The following is a 20,389-nucleotide window of genomic DNA, read 5'->3' as shown; positions in this document are numbered from 1 at the left end:
GTACAGGGGCCCAAGCCCTTGGGCCATCTTCTACCGCCTTCCCAGGCCAACGTAGAGAGCTGGATCAGAAAAGGAGCAGCTGGGACACGAACCAGTGCCCATGTGGGATGCCAGCAATGCAGGCGGAGGCTTAGCCTACTATGCCACAGCACCAATGCCATCTCTTTATTTTTTAAAACATTGTTTATTTACTTGAAAGGCAGAAGGGGAGAGAGAGATCCTCCATCCACTGTTTCACTCCCCAAATGGCTGCAGTGGCTGGGACTGGGCCAGTTCTAAACCAGGAGCCTGAGTCTTCCTAATGGGTGACAGGGGCTCAGATACTCAGGCCATCTTCCACTGCTATCCTGTGTTCATTCTCTGGGAGCTGGATTGGAAGCAGAGCAGCTGCTCTGATATGAGATGCCAGTGTTGCAGTGGCTGCTGGTCCTTAATGGAAGAGCCTTAGAAACAAATTTTTTGAATTCAAATTCTGGCTCACTGTTGCCTTGTTGTTTGGCCATAGGCTAGTAACTTAATATGTTACACATTCATAGAGTAGAATTATAGGAGTACCTACTTCATATGTTGGTTGTTGTGAGAATTAAATGTGTTAATACTGCAGTATATTTTAAGCAATGTCTGTCAGATAGTAAACAATAAATATCTGCTTTATTATTATTAAAATTATTGCCACTATTGTTGTTGTTGGATGTCAAGAGCAAGATTTCATTTGGCAAACAGTTTTGGTGCTTACAGAAAAATGTCAAATCCTTTTAGGTGATCTTAAAACCTACTTCCAATTCTGACATCTCATGCTTTGGTATTTGGGGTTTAAAATCTGAGTTGGAGCATGTTGAGATTTTGTTGTCCATAGTCTTTCAGTTTCTTACATATGCCTACTATGAAAGAAAGCATTATTCTTAGCACATGGTAAATGCTGATGATTTTATGTAATAAGCAATAGGTAGGTATGCAATTACATTCTCAACTTCTGCAGGTCAGCATATGACCAACGAGACTGTTTACTAAAGGAAACTGATGACCTTCCCTGGGAAGTATTTTAGAAAAGATGTATTAGAAAATATTAACTAGCTAACAGATGTCTGCATACACATTGTGACCTGATTTTGACACTGTTGGAAATACATGAGATATGTAAGAGATCTCTGCTTGGAAGGGACTTACAAAGATGCAGCTGTGGAGATAGCATTTATAAAATAAAGCAGTGCTAAAGTTGGATTAAAGGGAAGGAAATTTTTGTATTGCTGGGAGGAATATAAGAAGTTTCAGGAAAGACGACAGTATAGCATGAATTAAATTTGTTGTTGGCTGACGCCGCGGGTCACTAGGCTAATCCTCTGCCTGTGGCGCCGGCACCCCGGGTTCTAGTCCCGGTTGCGGTGCCGGATTCTGTCCCGGTTGCTCCTCTTCCAGTCCAGCTCTTTGCTGTGGCCCAGGAGTGCAGTGGAGGATGGCCCAAGTGCTTGGGCCCTGCACCCGCATGGGAGACCAGGAGGAAGCACCTGGCTCCTGGCTTCAGATCAGCGCAGTGCGCTGGCTGTAGTGGCCATTTTGGGGGGTGAACCAACGGAAGGAAGACCTTTCTCTCTGTCTGTCTCTCACTAACTCTGCCTGTCAAAAAAAAATTTGTTGTTAATTATATGGAATGTTGAGACCAGCCTTTATGTTATATATATTTAGGATGTGAGCTTTTGGAGAGTTTTAGCAAAGTGATGTGAACCTGTTTTATGTGTATATAATGGAATATTATTCATCCATAAAAAGGAATGAAGTATTGTTTTTGCTAAAATATGGTAAACCTTGAGTACATTATACTAAATGAAAGAAGCCAGATAAAGAAGGGTACTTCCATGATTCCATTTATGTGAAATGTCTAAAACAAGCAAACCCATAGGGACAGAAAGTAATGAAAATGTTTCAGAATTGGGCAGTGGTGAAACAACTTTGTGGATATAACAGAAATTACTGAATTTTATGCCTTAAAGGAATAATTATGTCTCAAATTGAAAAATGAACTGGGGAAAATCTTTTAAAAATAAATTATTTATTTATTCATTCGCATGTTATGGATTCCTCTCCTATATGCCAAATGCCAGGCCAATTATTGTAGCAGTTAATGAAAATGAACTAAATCTACTCCCTGCCTCTAAATGGTCTTCAAGTGCAGTTTGGAAGATAAATGTATAAACATCCCATGTAGTACACTGTTAAAGGTTCTTCAGTAAAATTGTGTTCCAAACGTCTTTGAACACAAGAATTAAGATAACTAATTCTACAGGGACATGTTGTCCTGGGCTTTTTTTTTTTTTTTAAAGATTTATTTTTATTTATTTGAAAGAGTTACAGAGAGAGGTGGAGACAGGGATAGAGGTCTTCCGTCTGCTGGTTCACTCCCCAAATGGCTGTAACAGCCAGAGCTGTGCTGATTCAAAGCCAGAAGCCAGGAGCTTCTTCTAGGTCTCCCACATGGGTGGGGGCCCAAGCACTTGAGCCATCTGCTGCTTTCCCAGACCATAGCAGAGAGCTGGATGGGAAGTGGAGCAGCTGGGAATGGAACCGGCACCCATATGGGCTTTAACCCACTGTGCCACAGTGTTGGCCCTTGTCCTGGGCTTTTTAAAGTTGAATTGATGAAATTATCTAGTTCCAAAAGTTTGAAGAACTTGTAGATAGAGGAAGCAGCATAAGCAAAACCATGGGGATCTAGAGGGACTGGAATAAAGAGACCCTAGAATCTTGAAAGTCATCTGGAATGAATCTGGTATTCTAGCTCTCTGGGATGTGATTGAAAATTAGCTTTTTCCCCAAGTCTGAATTTTTAGGATAGCTACCTTGGTTTTGTGAAGCTGTGAATGTTTACCTTGTCATGCATCTTGATACCTTTTCCCTGATAAGTCTAAAATTTGCCATTTGAAAATACTAATCCAGTTTTCATGGTATATAACATTTTGAACTATGTAAAGCATTTAGCAGAGTGTCTGGAATGTATTCAACAACCACTTGATAAGTGTTAGTTATTCTTAAAAGAAAACCGTAATCATCTTCCTTCTGCCTCTGTTTAACTTATTTAAAGAATAAGTACAGTCCTAAAATATCTTTGCACTAACAGCCAGTACATCTGTTACTACATTTGATTACACACTCACACATAGAAGTAAACGTCTGCCAGACCAGTGTGCTGTTCTAGACTTGAAGGCAGCCATGCACATTGTTATATGTCCTCTAAGAGGAATTTTCTAGTTTAAGGAAAATCCCTTTAGTCTGGTTGAGATGTAGAATTCCTCTGTAATTAACACACGATCATTTTCTTGAATCACCACATCTGAAGCTGTGCTAAAGTTTTGACTTATTTTAAAAGGGGATAAGAAAGGCCATGATAAGGCCGGCGCCACGGCTCAACAGGCTAATCCTCCACCTAGCGGCGCCGGCACACTGGGTTCTAGTCCCGGTCAGGGCGCCGGATTCTGTCCCGGTTGCCCCTCTTCCAGGCCAGCTCTCTGCTGTGGCCCGGGAAGGCAGTGGAGGATGGCCCAAGTGCTTGGGCCCTGCACCCCATGGGAGACCAGGAGAAGCACCTGGCTCCTGCCATTGGAGCAGCGCCGTGCGCCGGCAGCAGCGCGCTGGCCACGGCGGCCATTGGAGGGTGAACCAACGGCAAAGGAAGACCTTTCTCTCTGTTTCTCTCTCTTTCACTGTCCACTCTGCCTGTCAAAAAAAAAAAAATCTTTAAAAAAAAAAAAAAAAAAGAAAGCCATGATAAGATCCTGTGGAACTGATTACTTGGTTACTCAAAACTCTTGTTATGTGTAAAAAAAATAAATAAATAAAGGAAAGGTTTTGCAGCAGTTTAAAGGGCTACTTTTTTATTGGCTGTTACTGAGTTCTTATTTTATGCCAGGAATCATACTACATGCCAAGGATGTAGAGGTTAGCAAAATAGACAAAAATGGCCTTTCCTCAAAGAATATTACATTCCAACTAATCTAAGTTTAAAGTAATTTTTTTTTTTCATTTTTATTTGAAACAGAATGTTCCCACCTGCTGGTTTATTCCCCAAATGCCTACAACACTGGGCTGATGCTAAAGCTAAGAGCCAGGAATGCAATATAGATCTTTCACATGAGTAGCAAGGACCCAATTTTGTGAGCCATCATCCAGTGCCTCTCAGGGTCAGCATTGGCAGGAACCTGGAATCAGGATTGATTCTTCCATTCTTCCTTCCTTTAGAGTTACAGAGAGAGAGGGAGAGACAGAGATATTCCATCTGCTGGTGTACTCCCCAAATGGCCAACACAGCCAGAGATGGGCCAGAACTAGACCAGTAGCCAGGAGCTTTTTTCAGATCTCCCACGTGGGTGATAGTGGCCCAAGCCCTTGGGCCATCTTTTTCCCAGGCACATTAGTAGGGAGCTGGGTTGGAAGTGGAGCAGCTAGACTCAAACGGGCACCCATATGGGAAGCTGATGTTACAGGCAGTGATTTTTGCCTGCAGTGTCCCAATGCCAGCCCGGAGTCAGGATCTGAAGCTGGGAGTCCAAACCAGGCAGGCTGATGTGGGATGTGGGCATCGTAGCTTATGCTATGTAGCTCTATGCCTGCTCCCTGTAGCTAATCTAACTCTTAATAGAAAACAGCATTTTTGTTTTTGTTTTTGTCCCAGAGAATTCTGGCAGAATATATTGTTTCTGTTGGAAAGTATGAAAAGTTTTTTTTTTCTTTAATTTCTGGTAGGAAAAATCTTTGTTTGAAGAATGAGTAAACCAGGACTAATCAGTCACATTAGTGCCTGCTGTTTGTTTTTGTTTCTTTTTGCCCTCACCAAAACATTAGATCTGTTACTATGGGCTGGTGAATTAGCAGTGTAAGGTGGAAGTAAAATTCATTGCTTTATTCATCACTGTTGAAATAAGCATTTTCTATTAATGCTTTCACTGACTTTTCGTATTTATTTTTCTGTGCTGTTAATTTTTCATAACTTTATAAAAAATTTCTATTGAGGAAGATTAATAGTCAAAGGCAATTATTTATCTTTGCTTTTTTTGTTGTTAAATTTTCTCTCCAGTAAAATTGGTTCTCCACCTAAGACTCCTGTAAGTAATGTAGCTGCTACCTCAGCTGGGCCCTCTACTGTTGGAACAGAACTGAATTCTGTGCCTCCAAAATCCAGCCCGTTTCTAACTAGAGTACCAGTATATCCTCAGCACTCTGAAAACATTCAGTATTTTCAAGATCCAAGAACTCAGATCCCCTTTGAAGTCCCACAGTACCCACAGACAGGTGAGTGATTTCAGATATTTCTAAGAGGAAAAAAAAAAAACCACAACTGTACATTGTTTCCTTTAGATGAATGAATCATTTCTATGTGTCTAGAATGTCTGTATTAAAAAATTAACACCTTGGACTATATGACCCATATATTTTCTTCCTAAGTCTATGATTCTGGGTATCAGTAATTTTAAGACTGGTGTTCCTGTGAATCAAATATAGGATCCATGAATGAGCTTCTGGTCATTCTGTGTATCCCCTGAAATGGTATGCAGAATGTGTTGGTTATACAATTTTGGGAAGAAAATGTAAAACTTAGACTTTGGAAGAGGTCTTTAAGTTCTGCTTCCAAAAAAGATCACTAAGAATAAATGATTATCAACTAATGACCATCTAAAACCTGTGGCAATAGGCACTGTAGAAGGAAGTTTATTAGCCCTCTGTTAATACCTCTGTCAAGTGGTTTTAAGGAGCTTTTTAACAAAGTATTGAACATGAATGGTTTTCTTATAGTGGTATCTTGAAAATATATAGCTTCTTTATAAACCAGGGTAAGCTAAAGTCCAAAGTATTTTCCCACATTAAAAGCTTTAGACATAAATGTTGGATTTACTAAGATTACATTAAATATTCCTCTTTCCAATTTTCAAGGATACTACCCACCACCTCCAACGGTACCAGCTGGTGTGGCTCCCTGTGTTCCTCGCTTTGTGAGGTCCAATAACGTTCCAGAGTCTTCCCTCCCACCTGCTTCCATGCCATATGCCGATCATTACAGTACATTTTCCCCTCGAGATCGAATGAATTCTTCTCCTTACCAACCTCCTCCTCCGCAGCCGTATGGACCAGTTCCTCCAGTTCCTTCTGGAATGTATGCCCCTGTGTATGACAGCAGGCGCATCTGGCGCCCACCTATGTACCAACGAGATGACATTATTAGAAGCAATTCTTTACCTCCAATGGATGTGATGCACTCATCTGTCTATCAGACATCTTTGCGGGAAAGATATAACTCGTTAGATGGCTATTACTCAGTGGCTTGTCAGCCACCAAGTGAGCCAAGGACAACTGTGCCTTTACCGAGGGTAAGTGATGATGGAAATAGGAATGCTACTGAAAGTGAGTAGTGAAGATCCCAGTGTTTGAAGTGAAAGCACTGGGAATATACGTCCTGGCTTCTAACTTACTAATTGTTTGACTTAACAAGTTGGTTGACTTCCCTCTGCGTAGGTTTTGTTATCTGTTTGATGGAAATAATAGTAGTACCTATCTCATAAGGCTTCTGTGAGAATTAACTCAGAAAAATAAAAGATAAAGCTCTTAGAACGGGATCTAATCATGCTCAATAAAAATTTTTTTAAAGATTTATTTTATTTATTTGAGAAGCAATGTTACAGAGAGATGGAGAGACAGAGAGGTCTTCCATCCACTGGTTCATTACCCAAATGGCTACAAAGGCCAGAACTGAGCCTGTCGGAAGCCAGGAGCTTCTTTTGGGTCTCCCACATTGGGTGCAGGGTCCCAAACACTTCCACTGCTTTTCCAGGCACATTAGCAGGGAGCTGGATCAGAAATAGAGCAATCGAGACTTGAGCCAGTGTCCATATGGGATGCCGGTGCCACAGGCAGAGGCTTAAGCTATTACACCACAGCACCGGTCCCCATAAATATTATATTTGGATGGGAAATTGATGGGAAGGGAAAAATAAATCTCAAAAATAGACAGGGCCTTTTTTCTGTATCTCCTCATGTGTACATGTGACTTTCCTAAACCTGAAAAGTTCACTGTTCTGATTTTACTTTTAACATCAGTTGAATAAATATTAACTTTTTTATTCAAGTGTGTAGAGAGCAGACTAGGGTGACTTCCCTGCTGTATTTTATTTTGTCCCAACAATTTCATAAACTGTTTATGTTGTTCTCACAGAGCATAGTTAAATTTATTCACAACTCCCTAGATGATTAAGATTGTTTCTCTTATCCCCCCCTTAGGAACCTTGTGGTCATTTGAAGACCAGTTGCGAGGAGCAGATCAGAAGAAAGCCAGATCAGTGGGCACAGTACCACACTCAGAAAGCACCTGTCTCTTCAACTCTTCCTGTGGCAGCACAGTCTCCAACTCCACCTTCTCCTCTGTTCAGTGTAGACTTCCGCACGGATGTAAGAAGGGTTTTAATCAGCTGATGTTGCAGGGATAGGTCAAAAAGCTGACTTTAAATTATTCATTGAAATAAGGGTTAGGTATTTTGGATGTTTTTTTGCAATAGTTTGGTGTGTAGTTGAGTTTAGTCAATAATGTTCAGTTTAGTTGAGCTTATGAACACTATGGGTAGGTGTTGTGGGACTGTGGCAACCACTAAGAAATAGTCCTTTATTAGGAAGAATTTTTGCAGCAGTATAGTTATTATTTTTATTAATAAAATTTAAAAGTAAAGCATTTATTGAGCATCTACTCATGCAGTGCTGTAGACTAAGCATTTATATAATGCTATTTTATTTAATTCTCACAAAAACCTTAGGGGGCAGGTATTATCCATATTTTATAAGTTAGGAATCCTACCCAGGGAAGTTAAGTAATTTGCTCAAGATATTTCAGCCTATTAAGTAGCTGGAACTTGAATCCTAGTTTGAGGCATGTCTTCCCTACTTCCCAAGTGGTACAAAATGCCTGCTCTGTTATTAATCACTGTTAATTATTCTTGGTATTACAAACCAGATTTTTGTACAGGATAATTTCAGTTTAACCTGGTATTTGTAGTGGTGTATGCTTATAGAAGACCTTTAATTTTTTAAAAGTTTTTTTCTGATTTATTCTCCACCCATAGAAGCTCTAACATCGAAAGAACATTTTTAAGATTTTTTATTTGAAAGGGAAAGTGACAGTGAGACAAGGGGGGGGGGAGGAGAAGAAGAAAGAGAGAGAGAGAGAGAGAGAGAGAAATATCTTCCACCTACTGATTCACTCCCCAAATAGCCAGAATGGCTACGGCTGGATCAGGCCAAAGCTAGGAGTCTGGTACTCCATCCTGGCGCCTGAGTACTTGGGCCAACATCTTCTGCTTTCCCAGGTTCATTGGCAGGGAGCCAGATGTATTACGAGCAATGGCTTAACCTTTGCCACAACACTGAACCCTAAAATCTTTCATCTTTTCATTATTAAAATTTCAGATACACAGGTGTAGAGAAAATAGTACAATACACATCATGTGCACATCACCCAGCTTCTGTAATTATCAGTTCAGTCGATCATGTCTCCTTTGAACTTCCTCTCATACCACCAAATTAGTTCAAAGTAATACTAGGTATCATTTTTTTCATCCATAATTATTTCAATAAATATTTTTAAACTAGACCCAAATTTGTCTCATCAGATTTGGACTTCTTCAAAGCAGGTAAACATTTCGGCAGCAGAGTGACAGAGCTGCCAGTAGCTTGATTGAAATATGTTTTTTCATTTATTTTGTGCTGTGCTTTTAGAAATGAGTGTTTAAAACAAGCAAACAAAAAAAATGAGTATTTCCCTGAGATTCAGATCTGCTGTCATCTGGCAATATGACTTGGGACAAATTATTTAACCTTTTTGGCCTTGAGTGTCTTTATCTGTATAATTAGCCAGCTAAATTTAATCATTTGTACAAGTTAGTATTATGATCTATAACATTCCTTATTCACTATCTCTTCAAAATTCATTTATTCCTCCTGCTAGCTCCAGACCCCTCTTTGAATTCCTTTTGTTCTTTATTTAACACTTAATGGATTATTAAGTGAGGTTCACTTATTTACACATGTTGCTCTTTTATCAAGAAAGTTAGCAATTCTAGGACAGGGACTGTGACCCCTGTGTCTATGTCTTTGTGTATTTGTGTGTTTGTTTTCTTTTACTTTTTGCGCTTTTCTAGAGCATTCCATACCATGTTAGCAATAAGGTATAAATACTTATTGGTTGATTTTGATAATAGAAATAGGGAGTTCCTTATAAGCACATGAAAAACAAAGTAACAAAAGAAAGCATGGTATTTTTTTATTGTATAAATACTATTTGTTGCTTATAACTGTTTTTTATATTATTTATTTAGGGTATAATTGTTCTCTATGAATTCTATAATAGTTTATATTAGTTATAAGCTTATCAATCATAATGTAGTACTAATTGGCTCTTTTTTTTATTAGTTCTCTGAGAGTGTGAGTGGTACAAAATTTGAAGAAGATCATCTTTCCCATTATTCTCCCTGGTCTTGTGGCACCATAGGCTCCTGTATAAATGCCATTGATTCAGAGCCCAAAGATGTAATTGCTAACTCAAATGCTGTGTTAATGGTATGATTTTTGCTGGGTGAGGGGCTTGCCAGGGAGGAGGGGTTGGCTATGATGCATGTCTTATTTTTTTAAACATCCTGGCCATGTTTTGCGTGTTTAAAGGGGGCCCATCTGTGGGGTTTTTGTTTTTGTTTTTGTTTTTTTAAGCTTTATCTGAAAGAGTGACAGTAAGACAGAGAGGGGGAGAGAGATCTTCCATCTGCTGGTTTACTTCCCAAATGTCTGCAACAACCAGGTGGGACCAAACCAAATCCGGGAGCCAGGCATTCCATCCAGTTCTCCCATGCACATGGCCAGGGCACAAGCATTTGGGGCATCATCTACTGTTTCCCAGGATGTATTAATAAGAAGAAGCTAGGTTATAAACAGAGTAACCAGGACTGGAACCAGCCCTCCTATCTGGGATGTGGGCATCCCAGACAGCAGTTTAACTTCATAGTAACCACCCCTGCAATGCATGTTGACCCAAGTCTTAGAATGAAAACTTTCATCTTCATTTTCTTGTTAATAGTTAAAAGTCATCTGTAAAGCAGCAGGTTTATATTAGATAAGTCTGAAATAAATTGCATTTAATGTTTAAATTATTTGAGCATAGTTTGGCAGTTTAAAATAGTTGCTAGATTATCATTGTGATCTAGAACTAGTTTACCAGAAAAGCCTAGTTACATGTCTTGTGGCATATTCAAGGGTCCTTCAAAAAGTTCATGGAAAAAAATTATACATGGATTTCAGTTCTTTGCACCAGATTAGATTTTATTTCCATTTTCTGCAACCTTATTTTATTTTTTTTTTGTTTGAGAAGCAGAGAGCTCCCATCAACTGGCTCACACCTCAGATGCTCACAACCTGGTTGAAGTTGGTAATCCATGTCTTCCACATGGATGACAGGAACCTAATTACTTGATTGGTCACTGTTGCCTTCTGGCGTCTGCACTAGCAGTAAGCTGGAGACAGGAGTTAGAGAAGGGTATGGGCTTAGACTCTACTGTGGGACATGGTGTCTTAACCACTAGGCTCTATAGCACTACCCCATGAACTTTTTGAAGGACTCTGACTTGTATTACTAGCTGAAGAATTTGCCAAGAGTCCTTTCATTGTTTTTCTCTGGTTTATTTAGGACCTGGACAGTGGGGATGTTAAGAGGAGAGTGCATTTATTTGAAACTCAGAGAAGGACAAAAGAAGAAGATCCAATAATTCCTTTTAGTGATGGACCCATCATTTCAAAATGGGGTGCAATTTCTAGATCCTCTCGTACAGGTTACCATACCACAGATCCTGTGCAGGCTACTGCTTCCCAAGGAAGTGCAACTAAGCCCATCAGCGTATCAGGTAATTAACTGATACTTAGCCCGATATGTTCTAGGCACTGCCTCTTCTCTTCTCTTCTCTTCTCTTCTCTTCTCTTCTCTTCTCTTCTCTTCTCTTCTCTTCTCTTCTCTTCTCTTCTCTTCTCTTCTCTTCTCTTCTCTTCTCTTAATATAATCACTGATTAATTTCTTTAAGAGGCAAAGAGAGGCTGTGTGTGTGTTCTCATCTGCTGGTTCACTCCCCACAAATGACCCCAGTAGTTAGGGCTATTCAGGCCACAGCTTGGACCAGGTCTGACACGTAGGTGGCAGGGACTGAATTACTTGACCTTCACTACTGCCTCCCAGTGTCTGCATTAGCAAGAAGCTGGAGTCAGGAGCTAGAGCCAGATATTGACCCCAGATACTCTAATGAGATGTGGGCTTCTTAACTGCTCAGTTAAAAACAGTCCCAAGGTACTGCTTTTTAATCTTCCGCCCAGTTGGAGAACATTTCTTTCCATTTAACAACCCTAGTAAACTCAGAGTAAAATGATTTAACCAGGATTACATGCCTAGTGGAATAAAATACACATCTTTTTTTCAAAAGTATACATTCATATCTGCATACTGATTTTTTACTTTTCTAATTATTTTTTTCTTTCCACATTTCTGTAGATTATGTCCCTTATGTCAATGCTGTTGATTCAAGGTGGAGTTCATACAGCAGTGAGGCCACGTCATCAGCACACTATATTGAACGGTAACACTGCTCTTCATGGGATTCTGTACTCTTAGACTTTTATTTATGTATTCTCGGAATGCACAGCTTACCCTAAACTGCTCATGAAATGTGCTTTGCTAGTTTGAGTAATTTATCAATGTGGGGAAAAAATTGTGTCTTTACATTTGGAATCATGAATGAAACTTGCGGGATTCATCTGTTACCTAAAATATAAGTGATTACTGCTTTAGTTGCTTCATTTATTTCACTTTTACTACCATAAACATATTTCTCTTTAAAGGGACAGATTCATTGTTACTGATTTATCTAGTCACAGAAAGCATTCCAGTACAGGAGACCTCTTGAGCCTCGAACTTCAACAGGTAGGCTCTGTGTGACACGGATTTAAATTTGTAAAAACAGGATGACAGTTGAAAGCTGTGGCTGATTGGAAGGTAACTTTATCTTCTTCCCTCTGTTCTCATATAGGCCAAGAGTAATTCATTACTCCTTCAGAGGGAGGCTAATGCTCTGGCCATGCAACAGAAGTGGAATTCCCTAGATGAAGGTCGTCATCTTACATTAAATCTTCTAAGCAAAGAAATTGAATTGAGAAATGGAGAGGTACGGAAATTGAATGTCTTAACAGTGGTTTTTCTACTTACTTATTGAATTCCTTACTTAGTGGAGGGTTAAGTTTGTGATTATAATGTAAATTTAAAGTATGTCATTGTAAGAAAAATAAGAAAGGAAGGAGGAGGGAGGGAGAGGTGGGGTTGGGAAGTAAGTATCATTATGCTCTTAAAACTGTATATATGAAATAAATGAGGGGTTGGGCATCCACCTGCAGTGCTGGCATCTCTCTTATGGGTGCCAGTTTGAGTCCCAACTGCTCCTCTTCCAATCTGGCTCTCTTCTGGTGGCCTTGGGGGGCCGGTGGAAGATGGCCCAGGTACATCCATGTGGGAGGCCCGGAGGAGGCTCCTGACTCCTGGCTTTGGATCGGCTCAGCTCCAGCCGTTGTGGCCATTTTTGGGAGTGAGGCAGTGGATGGGGGACTTTTCTCTCTATATCTCCCTCTTTCTTTCTGTGGTGCTGCCTCTCAAATAATTTTAAAAAATACATGAAATTTGTTCCCTTTAAATGAGTTAATTTTTTAAAAAAAATTATTTGAAAGGCAGAGTTAGTTAGGAAAGACAAAGTAAGTTATCTTCCATCTGCTGGTGCACTCCCCAATGGCTGCAATTATCAGTGCTGGGCCAGGCTGAAGCAAGGAGCCTGGAGCTTCTGGATCTCCCATGTGGGTGCGGGGGTCCAAGCATTTGGCCCATCTTCTGCTGCTTTCCCAGGCACATTTGCAGGGAGCCGGATCAGAAGTGGAGCAGTCAAGTCTAGACCAGAGCCCATATGAGATGCTGGTGTCACAGGCAGAGACTTAACTGGCTACCACCATAAGGCTGGCTCCAAAAAAATTTTTTTGGAAAAAAAATTGAGCTTCTTAGCTTCATGCATAATGCATTTGTTTTCTACTGCTGCATGTTGCTTTATATCATTACTAACTCCATTTTAGTATGCCATTTTCTTATAGATGATTTGGTGCTTTTAAAACTTACAGTAGAAATAATATTATATGGGGCTGGCCTGTGGTACTATAGGTTAAACTGCCACACTAGCTTTCTGTATTAGAGTCCCTGCTGCTCTGCTTCCAGTCCATCTTCCTGCTGATGTGCCTGGGAAGGGAGTGGACGAAGGCCTCAGTACTTGGGCCCCTGCCACCCATGTGGGAGACCCAAATGGAATTTCTAGCACCTGACTTCAATCTGGCCCATCTCCTGCTCTTGTGGCCATTTAGGAAGTGAACCAGCAGATGGAAGATATCTCTTTTCTCTGTCCCTCTCTCTGTTGCCCTGCCTTTTAAAATAAATAAGTAATCTTTTAAAAAGGAAATAAAATTATAGTCTCAAATGCTTAAATAATTCTTGTTTTTTAAAGTTCATGGATAATGCACATTATCTTTATATTAAAAAAGATTTAGTTAGTTATTTAGAGAGATCTTTCATTTGCTGGTTTACTCCCCAAATGGATGCAAGGGCTGGGGGTGGGCCAGGCTAAAGTCAGGAGGCTGGAACTCCATCTGGGTCTCCTGTGTGGGTGCCAGGGGCTCAACCACTTGGGCCTTCTTCCACTACTTTCCCAGCAGGCAGTTGGATCGGAAGTAGAACAACCAGGACTCAAACTGGCACTCATACTGGTTGCTCAAATTGCAGGTGGCAGCTTAATCTGCTGCACCACAGCGCCGGCCTGTTTTAAATAATTCTTTAGTTAAATCGTTGGTATTCCTGTTTTAATTTAAAAGGAAGCTACAGGTTTTGTATGTATTGGATCAGATCAATATTTTTCTTACTTCCAGAGTGATTATACAGAAGATGCAACAGATACTAAGCCCGATAGGGATATTGAGTTAGAGCTTTCAGCACTTGACACTGATGAACCTGATGGACAAACTGAACAAATTGAAGTAAGTACTACAATTGATAGTTAGGAGGCTTCATTCTACTGGAAATTAAAAATATAAAATACTTTCATACTAAAGGGTTAATAACTTATTTTCTTAGGAGATCCTGGACATACAACTTGGTATTAGTTCTCAAAGTGATCAGTTGCTGAATGGAACAGCAGTGGAAAATGGGCATCCAGTACAGCAGCACCAAAAGGAGTCACTAAAGCAGAAGAGACAGAGTTTAGGTGAAGACCATGTGATTCTGTGAGTGTTAGACAGAAAATTCATACCGGTGGGCCTAGAGCATGGATGGTTAAATAGAAATAGATGTGTTAAATTCATGTTGGCTGTTATGAGGAGAAGACCTTGTGTAATGGGACAATTATTTTTAAAGAAGAGGTAAACTTAAACTAAAAAAGTGGCTCATTTTAGTAGCCTGAAACTTGTTTTTTATTGAGATAAAAGTTTGTACTTCAGCATCAGATTTACCCTAAGTTAGTATGGTAGCCAAACTTTGAGACTACCGAATGGAAAATTTCAAACCTAGATTAAGTGTTTCTCCTTTTAAAAATTGCGTGAATGTTTCTCTTGGTTATAACATTGACATTGGGTATAAATAATGAACTTGATTTTGAACTCGATAGTTGTTATGGTATGGTGTTAACCTGACCAGTATTTTAATTTTTTATTATTTTTGGAGACTGGGACTTTTTACTTTATTTGATAAAGACATGCTTTTAGTAGGTATTCTTAATATAGCTTTCATTAAGCATTTATGATTACTCTTAAAAGTCTTCAATTAAAGCTAATTTGTTTTCCATGTTATTTATTTTCTCTCAGGGAGGAGCAAAAAACAATTCTGCCAGTAACTTCTTGCTTTAGCCAGCCACTCCCAGTGTCTATTAGCAATGCAAGTTGCCTCCCCATCACCACATCTGTCAGTGTTGGCAATCTCATTCTGAAAACTCACGTTATGTCTGAAGATACAAACGACTTTTTAAAACCTGTTGCAAATGGGAAGATGGTTAACAGCTGAAAGGAAGTTCATCTTTCAAATTTGTGACCACACCATGGAAGCATTTACACTAGCTTTTTATATATATAATATATATTATATAATGTATATTTTTTTTAAAAAAAAGATATTACTGGGGGCATCCATTTCCTGTGGACTCTTTGATACTTCAAGCCCTCTTGCATTAGCATTATGGAAAAAAAAGAAAATTTACTTTACTAGGGTAACACGTTCACTTTCCAGAAGTGATTGGAATTTGGACAACATTTAACTTAAGCTTCAAGCAGCTTTTTATGAGTTTGTAGCAATCCGGTGCAGTAACTGAGCCATTTCCTATTTTAAATGGCTTCTATAGAAAATTAACAACTCAGTTATTAAACTAGCAGGATCCTACAATGATACATCTAGTGAAAGTAGACTTAATTAACTTATTTATTTCTATTTTATGTTTCACTGAGAAATTTCCATCTCATTCCAGCTGCTTTATTTATCTTTTTCATGGGACTTTGCATGGATTTTTTTTTTTTATTTTTATTTTGAAGAGTGGAGTTAGACGTTCTTACCATAGAATTTTACAGGGTTATATACTAGCTTTCTTTACTGCATTATATGTAGGAGTGTGGTGCAGTGCTTTTATCTGTAGCATTTATTTTAATTTTCCATTTTTCAAGAATAGTTTCTGCTTTGTTAATATTTATACGCAGGCTACTTGTTGAAGTAATTAATTAAAAATATAACCAAGTGCCTAAGTCTTTCAGCTGATGTACTAGATATTAAATTCTCCTAAGTTATGCAGAATCGTTTTTACAATTTTGATAAATTATGCACTAATGTAATGGCAGTTTTTTAAAATGCAGATTTAAGCCTGTACATTATTGAATCTGATGACTTGGCAAAAGAATCAGGTGCTTTCAGCTTTCTTGAGAAAACCCTGTATGTAGCGTTTGCACTGACTAACAAGATGGTATTGCTGGGTTTTTAAGTTAAACTAATTAATTTGGGTGTTCATTGCATTATCTTGGTTAAATATGGTTTAGTGTTACTTCATGTTGAGGTTTAATTTTCCTTGTTTTTTGACTGTTAGGTTGATAAGACTATGAACCATGTAATAGTAGACCATTGGCTAACATTTATTCATACTAAACATGAATAATTTCTGCCTTGCTAAAATGTGACTGAAATCGTTTTGACTTGACAGTGGAAAGTATGTGGTATATTCAGTGAGCCATGCCCCAGATTTGTGGGAGGTATTGTATTGCAACCTAAATTTCAGTCAACATTTGAAAACAAATGCTGGGCATTCCTTCCTGGTGATCTTTCCTATAGTTTGTCTTTTGTTTTTCTTCCATTTCTTTAAGATTAGTTTGACTTTTATTATTTTTTTAATTAACTTCTGTGAAGTTGTTTACTCTGAAAATTGTACTGGAATATTTTAAGCCAAGCTGATCTTTCACCAGGTGTACTGTATGTAAGGGCTTTTCCTGCTAGCAAGATGCTTAAACAGGATCATGTTATTGGTCGTCTGAGCTATTTAGTTGTTTTACAAAACCACAGCATTGTATCAGATAAGATTTTGATAAAAGTTTTGTGCACATTTCCAGGGGTGGGAGGGTTGACATTTCCCTGAAATTTCTTGATCTGAATGAGTAAATACTGGTGTTTGATACCTGTCTTAATGAACATGCTCATAAGGTGACTGATAAGTTGTAAATATACCTGAGAAACAGAAGGGTAGTTTTGATATTCTGGTGTCAGTATGGAAGATCTTACACATTTATTTAATACTCAGACATGTGGAGCTGTCTGTCTGTAGTGTAACAGCACAGTAGCCTTGACTTAGTCTCCTTTGGTTAGTCCTGTACCTTTTTGCCATGGCCAGTGCTCCTCATCCCTTTACAGATGCTTTATTTATTTCATTCTGTAACCTGAAATGAATAGGAACAAGAGTTTTAAACCATGTTACATTAACTTATTTCTGACATTATAAATTAGCCTAGGATATTACAGGAACATGATTGTTATATAATTTATATCTGAACCTTTCTATAAATATGTGCTTATTACATTTGAAATGCTTCCAATGTACTTTATTTGCTGTTTGTAATTCCCTAAAGGATATGCAAACCAGTCTGTCTATTTCATGGATATTTAATAGTGAGATCTTCCATGTTGAAGGTAATGTATTTTTTTTTAAGATTTTAAAATTGCTATTTTGTTACAAAATAGAGACCTATTAACAGTTTGAGAGCTCCTTATGTGCCCTCAGGGAAAGAACCCTCTGTGCAACAGAACTACACAAAACATCTTCAGCACGTTCTGAGGGTGAATATATACTACATAAATTGATCTTGTGTATTTAACCTTATCTTTTTAATTTTAAAATTGAAATTTTGAAACTTGGTTGTGCTCTGCTGGAGGGGGTTGGGATAAACTGCTTAGGTGTTTGCCTACTTGTCCAGTGAAATTACATTTGCATCAGTGTATGTATAATACCTGCCAACCTTATTAGTATGTCTCAGAACATTTATATTAAAACAGTGCTTGTCTTGCAGCAGGTGATCCCATAAAATAACTCCCTGTTCTTAAAAACTTACTCTCTTCCTCACTAACAACATAGGAATAATTTCTGTGTTGAGATTATTCTGTATTGCATCTCTGTACGTAGTGGCCACCTTCTCTGTCATGGTGGTGTTGATGTGAAGTGAAATCATTGATTCTCTGCCACTTTAGAAGAAAGAGCAGTTCGCCTGACCCTTCTTCAGAATGGTAGTTTCTGCGGTCATAGAGGAAAATATTACAAACCACACCTTGGGTGTGACTCCTTAATATGGAGGACATTTCCTGTCACCTGGCCCTATTTCCAACACATTGTGATAGAAGCATTTTGAATCAAAGGCTACAAAGCAACAGGGAAGGAAATTAGTAACACTGGTAACTAAACAGCATGTGTTGCCTGTGGTCTAATCAGAAGAAAGTCTGAAGTCTGGAAAGCAGGAAAGTGGTGATTTTTCCTTTTTCTGTTTGTTTTTCAATTTCTATTTCTTCTTCTTAAGTCCATGTGCCTCATTCATATATTATGGATATGGTATCAGTAGTTCTTTCTTTGGGCTCATTTCATGAATTCTGAAAATGTTACATACATATTTGTTCTAGTTGATACCTGCACAAATCAGATTCTCTTGCCTTTGCCGCCATGACTTAGTTTCAATGCCATGGGATAAACCAGTGACTCATATGGAAGTTCTGCATTCTGATTTTCATGAGAAAGTAGTTTAATCATCAGACAAGTAGCACTGATTTTTTTTCCCTCTCTTTTACTAGCTATTCTGTGTAGTAAGAGTAATAAAGGAACCCTCCCATACAAGAGCTGAAATTGTCCATTTGTATGGACCAACTCACTTTCACTCAGATTTCCTGTTGATAAGTATATAGCGTCCATCGCAATTTTATATACAGCCTTGAGAAAATTATAGGGTGCACAGCAGTTTGTAGGAATTTAAAGTCAGATCATTTAAGCATTAAGAAAAATTATTTGAAAGCCATCTAGCTTGCTTTTGCATTTTAGATGTTAAAACTGATATCTTCCTGTTAACAGGGTGAAATTTGTAACGATCAGATGTCAACATGGAATTTCACCTCTGAATTCTGACTACTCCTTCACTAGCTTTCTAGTCATTTTCAGAGCAGACTGTCACCAACAATGGTAACATGCCATTTACAGGTTGAGTTGCATTACGACTTTGTATTCATTTCCTAGAAGAACTTTCTTATGTTTTAGTGAATGAAGAGAATTGATGGGATCACTTACTGTAACTCCTTCATAAGGACCCCTTCTGCAAGCAGAACACAAATGAACATGCTCAAAGAGTATCCCATTTTCTGGAAAAATTGAAGTTTGCTAGTAACTCCTTTATACTAGCAGTTTCTTTGTATCTCTTTGCTGGCAAGGGAATACAAGGAGTCCAGGCCACAGATGAGAACACCCCACATTTGAGTGGAGATTTATTTTTACTCAAGAGCATTTAATCCCCCAAGTCCAAAATTGGCAGTTCTTTTTCTTTTTTAAAATAAATTAATTAAAAAAAAATCCCCAAACCAGTGAAACACAGACACTGGCTGCACTTAGTACTGCCAAAAGCCAAGGTCATTTGCACATATTCCATCCACCTGTCCAGAATTAGGCCTCACTTTATAACCCAAGGCATGGAAGTGCATGCATCCTCTTAGCTGGGCAAACAATTATACTGTAGTTGTGATACAACACATGTGGCTTTTATTTGTACTGCACATATCCACTGTACAGCCACTTGGGAGTATCGTGGTTAGCTTGCAGCAACTGCTGTCTGCATTTATACTGTTTATTGCATATTCTTTTCCCTGGAAGTGAAAGAAAAATGTTTTTCTTGTTGCATTGACTACATTTTATAAATTTGCTTAGCTGGAAAGTTTGGGAAAAGAGGCCTGTTTGTCAATTGTACAACCGATTGTGAAGCTCTAGTGTGAATATTTTTACGTCTGTATTAGACATTTTCTTTGCAAATCTATTGTTCGATTGAAATGTAAATGAAATTAAAGATGGTGTACACCCATCATGTAAAAAGCAGGCACCATCTCTAAGATGGATTTAATGCTCATTTTTAAGGCATATACTCAGCTTCTATTTAAAACTATAATTTAAAATAATTCTGTACAATGAAATGGGGAATATATATGGGAATAAATTCTATTCCATTTATTTCAATTTGAATTTCCAAATTGTAATGTTTCCCTTTGTGCTATAGGAATAGGATTAAAATGGGGGAAGGCTAGGACTTATAAGGCCTGTATATGGGGGGAGGGCAGAGATGGAACAATGAGGGTTGTGATGATAGTGAATAGCAAAGAGTGAATTCTGTGTGTTTTTGCTGTAGCACTGAAGTGAAGAGATATTAGCCTTGGCTGTTCACAAAATAGAGCATCATGATTTTCAGTGTTTGAGAGAAAATTGATGGAAAAAGTTTGCAGTACTTGACATGTATTTGCATGCACAAAATAAAATTATTTGTCCACCTTGAAAGTTGTTTGTTAATATTATGGGGTTTTTTTTGTTGTTTTTTGTTTTTTGTTTTTTTTGGTTTAACAAAGCTACCAGGATACTCCTTAACTTGAGATTTAAATAATTGCCTACCTCATCCATTTGCCATTGAGTGGGATTTGAAGGAAATCTAAAGAAGTTGAAATAGATCTCAATTTCGGTCACTTCATTCAATACAGAGTGCTTTCTACATGGGAGAGGAG

At 38.4% G+C, this 20,389-nt stretch overlaps 1 protein-coding gene across 7 annotated transcripts in view; it reads left to right on the top strand.

The window, feature by feature from the left end:
• RC3H2 (ring finger and CCCH-type domains 2) overlaps positions 1 to 20,168 on the top strand; it is a 63,784-nt gene extending 43,616 nt beyond the window's left edge. For 5 of the 7 annotated variants that reach the window (XM_070056508.1, XM_008273355.4, XM_017350094.3 and 2 more), the window contains 11 exons: positions 5,066 to 5,280; positions 5,920 to 6,353; positions 7,261 to 7,428; positions 9,439 to 9,585; positions 10,703 to 10,916; positions 11,552 to 11,636; positions 11,899 to 11,980; positions 12,087 to 12,221; positions 14,008 to 14,115; positions 14,213 to 14,361; positions 14,938 to 20,168. In XM_070056508.1, coding sequence (XP_069912609.1) covers positions 5,066 to 5,280; positions 5,920 to 6,353; positions 7,261 to 7,428; positions 9,439 to 9,585; positions 10,703 to 10,916; positions 11,552 to 11,636; positions 11,899 to 11,980; positions 12,087 to 12,221; positions 14,008 to 14,115; positions 14,213 to 14,361; positions 14,938 to 15,133 — 1,933 coding nt within the window. In that variant the 3' untranslated portion in view covers positions 15,134 to 20,168. The remainder of the gene's footprint in view (positions 1 to 5,065; positions 5,281 to 5,919; positions 6,354 to 7,260; positions 7,429 to 9,438; positions 9,586 to 10,702; positions 10,917 to 11,551; positions 11,637 to 11,898; positions 11,981 to 12,086; positions 12,222 to 14,007; positions 14,116 to 14,212; positions 14,362 to 14,937) is intronic. The other 2 variants (XM_008273358.4, XM_008273357.4) reach the window with 2 other exon arrangements.
• Positions 20,169 to 20,389: the final 221 nt, after the last annotated feature.

This window comes from Oryctolagus cuniculus, chromosome 1 (genome assembly GCF_964237555.1).
Source record: "Oryctolagus cuniculus chromosome 1, mOryCun1.1, whole genome shotgun sequence".
NCBI classification, from domain to species: domain Eukaryota; kingdom Metazoa; phylum Chordata; class Mammalia; order Lagomorpha; family Leporidae; genus Oryctolagus; species Oryctolagus cuniculus.
This window is presented reverse-complemented; position numbering and strand designations above follow the sequence as displayed.